The sequence below is a fragment of the Pediculus humanus genome, genomic scaffold, assembly GCF_000006295.1.
Source record: "Pediculus humanus corporis 1103172107480 genomic scaffold, whole genome shotgun sequence".
Classification (NCBI taxonomy): Eukaryota; Metazoa; Arthropoda; class Insecta; order Psocodea; family Pediculidae; genus Pediculus; species Pediculus humanus.
Genome location: NW_002987097.1, coordinates 167404 through 179903, shown reverse-complemented (window position 1 = coordinate 179903; position 12500 = coordinate 167404). Strand labels below are relative to the sequence as shown.

Genomic DNA, 12500 nt, shown 5'->3' with positions numbered 1-12500 from the left:
CATACAATATATTGCTTTAAGGCAAAACTCAAAAACCTAAATAATACATACAAATTATATAAAACTTGACCATTATCAAATATTAATTCAATAAAATTTATCTTAACTTGTGTGTTCAAAAAAAAAAAAAAATTTGGGTGAATAATTTATATGTGACAAGCAAGCAGCCTCCAAAAAAAAAAGTTGATTTCAATTGGTTGGTCACTGCAAATTTCTTTTTGATTATTTTAGCATTGCATTTAAATTTGCAAATATTCATGAATAAAATCCATAAATTGAATGATAATCAAGTCAAATTTCCTTGATATATAATATTCTCATGTTTTATTTAAATCATTTTGTGTTATAATATCTTGAGGTTAATTTTTTTATTACAAAAGTTGAAACTAGGTATATTGTACAATATTTAAAATCATAAATCTAATAATAATTTTCCATATATATAGTAAATTAATAAAGAAATTATTTTATTAAACTTACGTTATTTTAAAAAAATAATTAATATATTTTCTTCAAAAAATAATTATAAATAAGACTTCGTTAAAAAGCTTCATTAAAAAGGTTCTAAAGAAAATGGCGCCAATGAATGTTAAAAACCCGGTAAAAAAAAATTTAAATCGACTTGTTGCCATTCCTTTCATCCTTTGTAGGGAATTGTAAATAAAAACCGGTGCGCATGTGTTCCCACTCTAGAAAACTCCATGAAAGATAATGTTTTTTTTTTTTTTTTTATTCCTTTTAATTTAAATGTAGATAACAAACACCCAACCGGTTTTTAAAATGGCATATTAAAGTTATTTAAAATGAGTGTTTTATTGTTGTAAACGTCAAAATTTATTACCATTTGTTGGTTAATATTATGTTTCTTTCGCGTCAATCTGCACAGGTGAGAATTATTTCTCTCTCTCTTCCCGATCATTAAAATAAAAAAAAAAATATATAACGAAAAACCAACATGACATATTGTTACCCATGAAAGTTTTTTGTAAACAAAATTTTTGTTATTTTGCATTTTCATTTTTCTTACTTATTTTATATTAAAGCATTTATTAACTCAAAACAAAAAATTGTTCATTATTTCAATGGTTTTTTCTTTTCAAAATATAACTTTATTTAAATATAAAATTTTGTTGTTGTCGTTGTTGCAATGTTTAATTATTGTTGTTATTAATTTAATTTTAAAAATTTTATGTGTTAAATTCAATCTATTAATATCTTTAAAAAAAAAAAAAACAAAACCCCTTTTTAAAAATATCAATTTTTTCTCAATATATAAAAAACTATTATGTATGTGAATTTATTATGTTGAACAATAAATTTTAATTTAATTTTTTTTTTTTTTTGTAAAAATTTAAATCAAGTTAAAAAAAAAATGTTAAAAGGTACCACTTATAATAAAATGTTTAAAAACTTGTTTTGATTTAAAATTTTTAAATATTAAAATTAAATAAGGCATATCAAATTATTATTAAGTTGTACTTTTGTGTGTTTGCAGATAATCAACACTCGTAGAATAAATTTTTTTTTTTTTTTTTATCGAAAACAGTTAGAAAACCATTTCTTGTTTTTTTTAAAAAAAAAAAAGTAATCAGAATTGATTTTCAAACAGCCTTGAGTTTTTTTTTTTTTTTACACATTTTTTTAAATTTATACTTATTTTAATCGGCAAATATATTTAAAAAAATTTTTTTTTAATTTTTAAAACTATCACAAAAAAACTTTTTGAATTTAACATCTCAATCAATACGAATTAAATTAATTTTTCGAATGCAACTATTAATCTAATTAATTTTTTTAATTTCTATTTTGGTCATCATAAATCATTTGTTAAAAACAACAACAACAACAAACACAACAACCACAACCACCATTAAAAAAAAAAAGATTAAATTTTATAAATAACAATTTTTTTTATACAGATTTTATGAAAATTCAAATAATTTTTTTTTTGATTCTTTCTAAAATATTTTCTGAATAATGTTAAACCAAATTATTATTATTATTATTATTATTGATTTAAATCAATATCATTATTATATTTATTTATTGCATTGTTTATTTATTTAATTTGTTGTTAACTAATTGTTTAACAATGTGATGATGATTCCTGATGATTAAAAAGGAATAAAATAAGAATTAAAATCTTTCAAACAAATATTATTATTATCTCACAAACATGTAAAAAATTAAATGATTATTTATTATTATTATTATTATTATTATTATTATTTCCGGTCAAATGTTTTTGTTCATTAATTATTTATTATTAATTTATTGTAATCTTAAAGAACAACAGAACAAAAGAGATAAACAATGACAAAATGTGAGGAGGAGGGGAGAAATCCCAACGAAATATAATTAAAAATTTAAATATAATAATAATAATAATAATAATAATAATATAAAAATAAAATGTATTGATTTATTGCTAACGTTTTTTTTTTTCGATTTTGATTTTAAAAAAAAAACGTTTTCAATTTAAAATAAAATTCAAATTTTATAAAAATTTAATGGGAAAATTATTAAAGAAAAAATTTGAATTTATAACGCATAAAATTTAATTATTTCACAAAAAAAAAAAAATTATAATTATAATTTACATCTATGTTTAACTTATCAACGATGAGATAAATTTACTACGTTGACGAGTGGGGGGAGGAGGGAGGGAGAGAAGAAAAAGGTTAATAATAATAAACGGTTTGATTCGTGAACGTTATTAACATTGCGTTCTAGTTACGATAAATTAACAACGTTCGTAACATAATCATTTAATATTAGTTTTAAATGATTATTGTTTAATAAATAATAATAATGATTATTATTATTATTATTATTATTATTATTATTATTATTATTATTATTATTATTATTATCATTAATAATAATGTTTTCAATGGAAGATTTCAAATTTATAACACTAATATAGTAATTTACAGCCGTTAAAAAAAAAAAAAAAAATTTCATTTCGGTTTTTTTTTTTTTCTTATTTAATTTTTATTTTATCAATTATTAATAATTTATTTAAGTAACCGGTTTGTCTACTGCTACGATCACCACCACCACTACTACCACGTTTTTTTTTTTTTACTACTACTACATCGTAATGGAATTTTTGATTTTTTTTTATTAATAGTAATTAAATAATAATTTTTTATAAAAAGAAAAGAGAAAAAATCGGTACCTTTAAGGTTTTTCATTTAAATTTTATTATTAATAATAATAATGATGATGATGATGATGATGATGATGATGATGATGATTTTATTCGAATCGTTCTTATTGTTTGCATCAGTTTCATCTTTGTTGTTGTTGTTGTTGTTGTTGCTGTCGGTTGTGACCTTGTCGTACTAATTGAAATTTATTTCCTATTTGTATTTACAATTATATATATGTGTGTGTGTGTTTCAATGCTTAGAAAGAAATTTCATCCCACGCACTCGCGTTTTCTTACTCTTATCACACAATCGAATACTCAAATCGAATCCGTTAATATACGAAAAAAATAGTAATAATAATAATAATAATAATAATAATTTTTTTGTTTAAAATTAATTAATTAATTAATTAATTATGTATTGTTTACCGTTGAAAATTTCATCTTTCGTAAGTTTCAATTAAAGTTGTCAAGTGGTGGTGGTGATGGTGATGGTGGTGGTTTTCTCTCTCTCTCTCTCTCTCTATTGTTTAACGAATTTTCGTTTTTTTTTTTTTTTTGTTATTAATATTTTGTTTTTTTTTGGTTTTTGTTTTCCGGGGGGGCGCGGTGGTGAAGATGTCACGATACAAGCACGCAGATTTAGAAGATGATCTTAGTTCGATGGGTTCGGTTCAACTCAACGAAGGGATTTCATCGACAGCAACTCATATCAGGTACCACACGGTAAGTTTCTTAAACCATTACTATTATTATTATTATTATTGGTTGCCTTTAAATAATAATGATATTAAAAGTTTCTCGTAATCGTAATAAATTTTTCTTTTATAATTAATTTGATTTTTCTTATTATGGGATGGAATTTTTAACGGCTTTTTTTTGTTTTTAAATATATTTTCGTTTATTATCATTATTAAATTTTTTTTTGTTTTGCATTAAATTTATAATGATGATGATAATAATAATAATAATAAAATTAATGATCTTACGCCATTAAAATAATGATTATTATATGTATATGGGTAGTAGCAGCGGTAGTAATGATCGATTATTTGATGGATACACAATTTGTCAAATCGGTTTTTTTTTTTTTACTCATTAAAAAAAATTAAATTAATTACCGTAATAAATATATATATATGGAAAAAATGCAAAAAAAATGAAAAAATGAAAAAGCAGCCCCCGAAGTGAGAGAGAGAGAGAGAGAGAAAATGTTTATGAAATCGGGGGAGCCCCTTTTTAATTTTTTAATTTTTTTTTTTTTTTTGACAAGTGTAATGGGTATTTTTTATTTTAAATACTTATAATTATTATCATCATCGTATTACAATCACGAGTAATTTATAATATTTGACGTTAATTGAATTAAACCGGGGGGATAACGACGATAATAATAATAATAATAATAATAAATAAAATTTTGATTGTTTTTAATTTTTATTATAACTCTTTTAAATAACAGCCCTTAATAAAAATTGTAATTTTTTATTATCATTCGTATCATTATTATTATTATTAATAATATTTATCGATGTAAAAATTTAATAAATAATAATGATAATGATAATGATAATACGAAGGGGTGATTTAATTAACGTTTGGGTTGTGTGTGTGTTGCTCTCAAGTAATTTTCGTTAAACTTTTAAGTTTTGAAAATTGAAAACAAAATGGCGTGAAAATTCCTGACAGGAAGAGTTTTCCGGTTGTTAAGGAAAAAGATTTCGATGTTAGGAATTAGGGGTGGGGTGGGGTGGGGGAGGAAAGGGGAGGGTGATGGTGGTAGGAAAAAATTGTTTAAAAAAAAAGGGTTTTGTAAATCTTTTTTTTTTTTTTTTCCCTCATTCTTCATCTTGATCTTCTTGTTCTTCTTCTTCTTGTTGTTGTACCGACGTGTAATTAGTGACCTACGGGACTTGTTTTTATTATTATTATTATTATTATATTTTCATCTCAACTTTGTTTTTGGCTACCGCCCTCTTGAGATATGGGTGGGGCGCGATAGTTAAATTTTATGATCGTATTAATATTCTGGCATTTCAAGCTTTGGGCTTTTCAATTCCAGATTTCAATTAGAATTTTTTTTTCTTTTTTTTTATGCCCCCCCCCCCTCTATCTCTCTCTTTTTCTCTCTCTTTCTTTCTTTGTCTCTTTTTCCTGTTCTTCGAGAATCGTCGTATGGAGTGGAGATTTAATTTCGTTACATAGTTCTTTTGAGCACTTAAAAACTCCTTATATTAGTTTCATTCTTTCTGTTTTTCTTTCCTTATTTCAACCTTGAAATGCTCTTTCATTGTTTGTCAACAATCGAATACATTTTTTTTTTTTTTTTTAATGACATTAAATCGACCATCGATTTCTATCGCCATCTTTTTTCTATACATCGTCGGTTATTGTAAGAGATTTTCTTTTTTTTTTTGGAGGCGGGGAAATTCGTAAATAAAACCACGAGGAGGAAGGAGGGGGAGGTGGTCATTTTCCCCCTTCGCCAACGAGGTTTACGTTAGGTTTAAATGGAAAAATTTTTATTGTTTTTTTTTTGTTTCGAAATCGATTTCGGTTGTTGTTTAATACAAACGTTTTCGTTTCGAATCGTTTTAATTTTTTTTTTTTTTTTTTGTTTCTTACGTAATCGAATTCAGTAGTAGAAGCAACAGTAACAGCAACAGCAGCAACAGCAGCAGCAGGAGCTTAAGAGGTGTTTGTTGTTTAATCACGTATATATCGCATGTGCTCCGCTCCTACGACCGCGACACGATTTCCCATCAAAATTTAAGTAACGTCAACCTTGAATTTTTATTTAATTTTATCACCGACAAAAAAAAAAGGAGAAGAAGACAAACAAACAAACAAAAACATAATGTTCTTGGCACGTTTAAATCGTCTATGAGGATCTGAAAATGAGGACGACGAAAATAAAAAAAAAAAAAAAAGGAAAAATAAGGAGAGAGAAAAAAAAAAACGATAATGTTGTTGTTGTTGTTGTTGCTGTTGCTCCGGTTGTCGTGCGATCTACTTTTTATCGTCGCAAGTTTTCTCGATTTACAAAAAAAGAAAATTTTTTTTTTTTTTTTTTTTTGGTTATCGTCATTCCAGGGCGTCACTCTATGGAAATCCAGGAGTAAATTGGAAAAATCCCTTCTCGTCATCGTCGGTATTTTAGTTTTATTAATTTTCATATTCATAACGATACTTTCGTCGTCCGTGTCAAATTCTGGAGTGACCGTTTTACACATAAGATCTCATAACAAGGGTAAAATTCAATTAGGAAAATTTTGAAATTTTTTTTGTTTGTCGTTGTCGTTGTTGTTGTTGTTGTTGATTGCAGATGATGTTTGTCTTAAACCGAATTGCATCAAGTCGGCAGCACATATTATATCCTCGCTGGATTTGAATATCGATCCGTGCGATGATTTTTATCAATTTTCATGTGGAGGGTTCGTATAATAATAATAATAAGTTTGCAGCACTCCTCCGGGAAAATGATTTTTTCAATTTTTTTTTTTTTTTCTGTTGATTTTTCTCTTTGCTCCCTCCCCGCCCCTGAAGGTGGGTTGCTGAAAATCCCGTACCGGATGGAAAATCGATATGGGGAACTTTTGGAAAATTGGAACAACAAAATCAACTCATAATAAAACACATTTTAGGTAATTTATTTACCTTTTTGTTTTTTCGTTATCCCGAGAGAAGGGGAGGGTAGGGGAGGAATTATAATTATCATTATTATAAATGATGTTGTTGGTTTTTGTTAAAGAAAAACCTTCGACCGAATTTAAATCGGATGCGGAAAAAAAGGCAAAAATTTATTACGAATCTTGTTTGGATTCGAACGAAACGATCGAAAGATTGGGAGCTCAACCCATGTTGGATCTTTTAAACGAAGTCGGAGGTTGGAATTTATCAGGGCCTTTCAATTTATCAAATTGGTCATTGCAGAAGACTCTTCACCTTTTACACAACGAGTACAACATGGGGGGTTTGTTTTCTTGGGCCGTGGGTGAGTAAATACGTTTTCCACAAACGAATGAAATTTTCTTTCCTTTTTTCCTTATTCGTTCTTCTTTATTATGTTCAACAACAGGAGAAGATGATAAGAATTCGAGTCGATACGTCATACAAATCGATCAGGGTGGTTTAACGTTACCCACGAGAGAAAATTATTTAAATAAAACGGCGAACAAAAAAGTTTTGGATGCTTATTTGGATTACATGACGAAGGTTTTTATTACATCTCACGAAAGAAAAAGAGAAGAGTTTTATTATTATTATTATTTTTTTTTTTTTTTCGGTAAGGTGGGAGTACTTTTAGGAGGTAATCTCACTTCAACTCAAGAACAAATGAAAAACGTTATAGAATTCGAAACGAAACTTGCGGAAATCACGCAACCGGAAGAAGATCTCAGAGACGAAATGAAACTTTATCATTTGATGTCGATAGCGGATTTGCAAAAAAAAGCACCTTTTGTAAATAATAATTTTTTTTTTTTTTTTTTTTTTTTTTCCGATGGCGAATCCTTAAGCGCGAAAGGATCGTGTAAAGTATTTATCGTGTTGCAGATGTCGTGGCAACAGTATTTTGCAAACGCAATGGAAAAAGTCAACAGGCCGATAACTTCAAAAGAAATGGTTGTCGTACACGCTCCGGAGTACCTACAAAAAGTTTCGAATTTGGTTGTCGAGTACATGAAGACTGACGACACGAAAATGTAAAACAAACAAAAAGATTTGTTACAAGCACGTGTGTGTGTGTGTATGTATATATATATCATCATTATCATTTTCAGAACTTTAAATAATTATTTGGTGTGGCAAATGGTTCGAAGTTTGACGTGTTGTTTGCCGAAAGCATTTCGAGATGCTCACAAAGGATTAAGAAAAGCTCTGATGGGATCCGATGGAGGAGAAGAACCTTGGTTGTCTTGCATTACGGATACAAACAACGTCATAGGTTTTGCAATAGGTGCCATGTTTGTCAGACAAGTTTTTCAGGGGAATTCAAAGACTGTGGTGAGTTTAAATGTTGTTGTTGTTGTTGTTGCTGCTGCTGTTGCACAATCATACGATGATGTTTTTTGCTGTTTTATTTTTATTTATTTCAGGCTGAAAATATGATAAGTGAAATAAGAAACGCTTTTTTAGATAATTTGAAAAATTTAACTTGGATGGATAAAGAAACGAGAATGGCTGCGATAAATAAAGCCAACGCCATAACCGACATGATAGGTAAAACGTTTTACATTTTTTTGGCGGAATTCGATACAGTTATTTATTTATTTGTTGATAATTTTCCCGTAGGATTTCCCGAATTTATTTTAAATCCACAACAACTGGATGAAAAATACAAAGATTTAGAAATAAAAGAAAATGAATATTTCATGAACAACATAAGAGTGAATCAGTACAATTTGAAAAAAAACATTGAAAGATTGGATCAAATCGTTAACAAAACGAGGTAGTGTGTGCGCGTGCACGTGCGCGTGTGCACGTGGGCGTGTGTGCGCGTTTCCGCCCCTCCCCTTCCCTCCCCTCTCACTCACGTCAAATTTTAAAATTTTTTTCAGATGGGACATGACTCCCTCGACGGTGAACGCATATTACACGCCGACGAAAAATCAAATTGTTTTTCCAGCCGGAATTTTAAGATCTCCATTTTACGACGTGAATCATTCTTCGAGTTTAAATTTTGGTTCTATGGGAGTCGTCATGGGTCACGAACTCACACACGCATTCGATGATTTGGGTACGATTATTTTCTTAATGAAATAATAATAATAATTTTCTACTTTTTGTTTGTTTGTTTGTTTGTTTGCTCGTATCCTGTATCCGTTTCTAAATTTTTATGTTTTGTTTCATCACGAGAAATTTAATGAATTCGTTTGCGCCGCCGTGAACAGATGAAAATTGAAAAATTAAGCCGCCATAATAAAACTTCTTCACCTTTCTGTGTTTGTTCCAGAGCCGTTTGTATTTGTATGTCCTCTTTTTTTTCCTAAAATGATTTTTTCTCTTATTTAATTACGTAGTAGAATCGTTTTTTTTGTTTTTCGATTATTTACTTCGGTTGTTATTATTATTATTAATATTTTTTGTTGTTAAACAGGACGAGAATACGATCAGTTTGGAAATCTTCACAAATGGTGGAAAAACGAAACGATCGACAAATTCAAAGAGAAAACAAATTGTGTCGTTAAACAATATTCAAACTACGAAATAAATGGGAGACACTTGAACGGAAAGCAAACCCTGGGTGGGTGTCACATAAAAAAAAAAAAAAAGAAAAAAAAATTTTTTTCAAAAAACCCATAAAACGTGACTTTACTTTCATTATGTTCATCATTTACGGCCCCTTTTTTTTCACACGATCATTTCCACATGTCAATTTTTTTATTTTATTTTATATGCAATTTTTTCACTCTCTCTCTCTCTCTCTCTCTCTCTCTCTCACACTCTCTCTCTCTTTGTCTAACAGGTGAAAACATAGCAGACAATGGTGGACTCAAAGCGGCTTATCACGCGTATTTGAAACAAGAACAAAACGAATCCGATCTTCCTCTTCCTGGACTCAATTTAACACACAAGCAATTGTTTTTCCTTAGTTTTGCTCAGGTAATTGTTAATTAAGATTTTTATGAAAAAATCTTTGAATGAATGATTGATTGATTGATTGATTGTTTTTGTTTTGCGACAAAGGTTTGGTGTTCGAGTTCGACAGCCGAAGCGACACTTTTACAAATCGAAAAAGATCCTCATTCGCCGTCGAAATTTCGCGTTATCGGACCTTTGAGTAACCTTCGGGAATTTTCAAAAGAATTTAATTGTCCACCCGGATCGAAAATGAATCCGATCGAAAAATGTGATATTTGGTAAAAGAAAAGATGGAGGAGGAGGAGGAATAAAAAAGAAAAATGGGATACCTAGTCACGATCAAAGTGAGATGACATGCGTACAAAGAGAGATAGAGAGAGGGAGAAACCAAAGAACGTCGTAATCAACAGGTAATTCAATTAAATTTTTTTTTTCTCTTTGTTTGTTTTTCCGGGGGTGGGGAGAGGGAGGGGAGTAGGGAAGACAAGGCGTCAGCACGTTATCATTCGCACATCGTGATAAAACAATCGAAGGGGGTGAGAGGAGAGAGAGGGGAAATGTATCATACCTTAATCGGCTTATAATAATTGTCTATTTATATAACTGAGTGTTCATTTATGGTAAATGTACCTGCGTAAACATGAAAACATATAAAACATAAAAACATAACGCAAAACATAACAAAAAAAACTGCGGCGTAATAAAATTTTTGTTTTTTTTTTTTTAAAGAAGAAAAAAAAGTACAAAAATTATTAATATTCTAGTCTAGAACAAAAAAAAAAAAAAAAAATTTATTATTTATTTTTTTATTTTTTCATTTTATTAATTTTGTTACCGTGCATAATTATTATTATTATTATTATTATTGTTATTTTAATAGGATTTTTACCCTCTTATTTATTGAAATTTTTCGTTTAAAAAATTATTTATATATATATATATATTTATCTATCCGTATGAATTAATAATGACGTGTATCGATTATTTAAAATAAAAAAAAAAATTATATTAATGTCAAATTAATTGAAAATTATTAATATTACATTATTTAATTATTTTACCATAAAGTAGTAGAACAAATCTATCAAATCATCATTATTATTATTATTATTATTATTATATCGATGCGAAACGGAAATAAAAAATTATATTAAAAAAAAAAAACAAAATAATAAATAATATAAATGAAAAAGCTTTAAAAAAAGGCAATAGACAGACTTAATCTTCTTCTTCATCTACTTCTTAATTCTCTACGACGTAAATAATAATAATAATAATAAAACGAATTTAATTTTAAAATACTTATTTATTTAATTATTTCGGATCGTTATAATAAAAAAATATAAATATGTCAAAAAAAGAAAAAAAACTATGTGTATATCTACTACATCAATTTTTTTTTTTTTTTTTTTAATTTAAAGAAAATATTTAAAAACGGAAAAAGTAAAAAAAATATAATAATAATAATAATTTACGATGACGTCAAATGTTTCGTTTTGTTTTTAAATAAATAAATACAATCGATAATTTTCTTAATAAATCGTCAATATCGATCGATACGAGAGATCGGATAATAATTTTTTTCTTTTTAATTTTCGTTTCCGTATAATCTGTAAATTGGAATGATTGATTGATTGATTGATTGATTGACGTCATCGCGTTGTAAATTGATTATAATTTTTTTTTTTCCCGGCGAATTAAAATCGTCGTCGTAATAAAAAAATTTATGTACACGATATATACATAGTATATATTTTATACACGTGCAAATGCAATAATCGCGAATAAGAACACTTATAAGGACGGATAAATTCTTGTTTTTTTTTTTTTTAATGGACGGAAATGTTTTTCTTTTTTTGTACGCATCGTGTTGCGGTTGTTGTTTATCTGAGAACCAATAAGTAAAGTGCTCCCATCGCAAACAATAATAAATTTCTTATTTCCGTTTTGTGAGCGGCTCCGTAACCATCCCAGGAAAATATTTTCAAAGTGTTTTCCGACAGCAACCAAGGATTCGTTCCGTCGTCGAAATGCATCGGACACTGATCTCCTGAAAAAAGTTACGGAAAAACGTGAAAGGGGGGGAGGGGGGGACAAAAAAAAGATTCGTACACGTGCGCGTCAACGTTTTAATTTAATAAAATTTCCCTTACTTTCTCTTTCGTATTCTTGCATTTCGATGGCAACGGCTGCACCCTCGGTGTAATTCCATGACGTCACATCCTGTTTAAGATCGCAATAAGCTCCGATGGATTCCGACATTAAAACTCTATTTAAATCCGCTCTTTGATAGACCCAACATCTGTACTTGCTGAAAGCATCCAATTCGTCGTAGGTTATCAAATAAGATTTTAAATTTTCTTTCCAAAATCCGATGCATTTTAATTTGTAATCGGGATCACCTGATTAAAAAATAAATAATAAAAGTTTAGCGTGATGCTGGGAGGGGGGAGGAGGGCGGGCGGGCGGGGAAGTACTTTGTAAAAAATTAATTTATTAACTGTAAATATCGACGGGAGCTCCCAAATGATCGACGCTCAAACAAAATGTTTCATCTATGGCCATTTCTTTTTGATCCGTATCGCAAACTGATAAATCCGATATGTTTTCTTTACAATAAAGATTTGGACGCGGAGAATCCGTTACACCGCCTAATATTCGCGTTTCGAATGGTACGTCACCTCTTTGTGTAAAATTAAATTTACCAGCAACTGGACATCTGATTGGAATTGGATTTTTTGCTGGAAAAAAAGTTTCGGTTGTT

The 12500-nt window shown here is 28.4% G+C and overlaps 2 protein-coding genes across 2 annotated transcripts in view; one reads left to right on the top strand and one right to left on the bottom strand.

Annotated features, from left to right (window-relative positions):
• Window positions 1-6051: 6051 nt before the first annotated feature.
• On the top strand, window positions 6052-10018 carry Phum_PHUM135440 (endothelin-converting enzyme, putative; the record flags this gene model as incomplete). Its single annotated transcript, XM_002424496.1, has 15 exons — window positions 6052-6150; window positions 6248-6404; window positions 6480-6588; window positions 6701-6798; window positions 6906-7148; window positions 7233-7369; window positions 7445-7615; window positions 7709-7857; window positions 7936-8158; window positions 8251-8374; window positions 8447-8603; window positions 8713-8891; window positions 9252-9398; window positions 9621-9757; window positions 9842-10018. 15 exons carry the CDS (start codon window positions 6052-6054, stop codon window positions 10016-10018), a joined length of 2307 nt encoding a protein of 768 aa, XP_002424541.1.
• A 1601-nt stretch (window positions 10019-11619) lies between these two features.
• Window positions 11620-12500, bottom strand: part of Phum_PHUM135330 (uncharacterized protein) — a gene marked incomplete at both ends in the record, with an annotated part of 3563 nt that continues 2682 nt past the window's right edge. Inside the window, 3 exons of the mRNA XM_002424495.1 lie at window positions 11620-11786; window positions 11890-12138; window positions 12238-12477. Coding sequence (XP_002424540.1) covers window positions 11620-11786; window positions 11890-12138; window positions 12238-12477 — 656 coding nt within the window. The remainder of the gene's footprint in view (window positions 11787-11889; window positions 12139-12237; window positions 12478-12500) is intronic.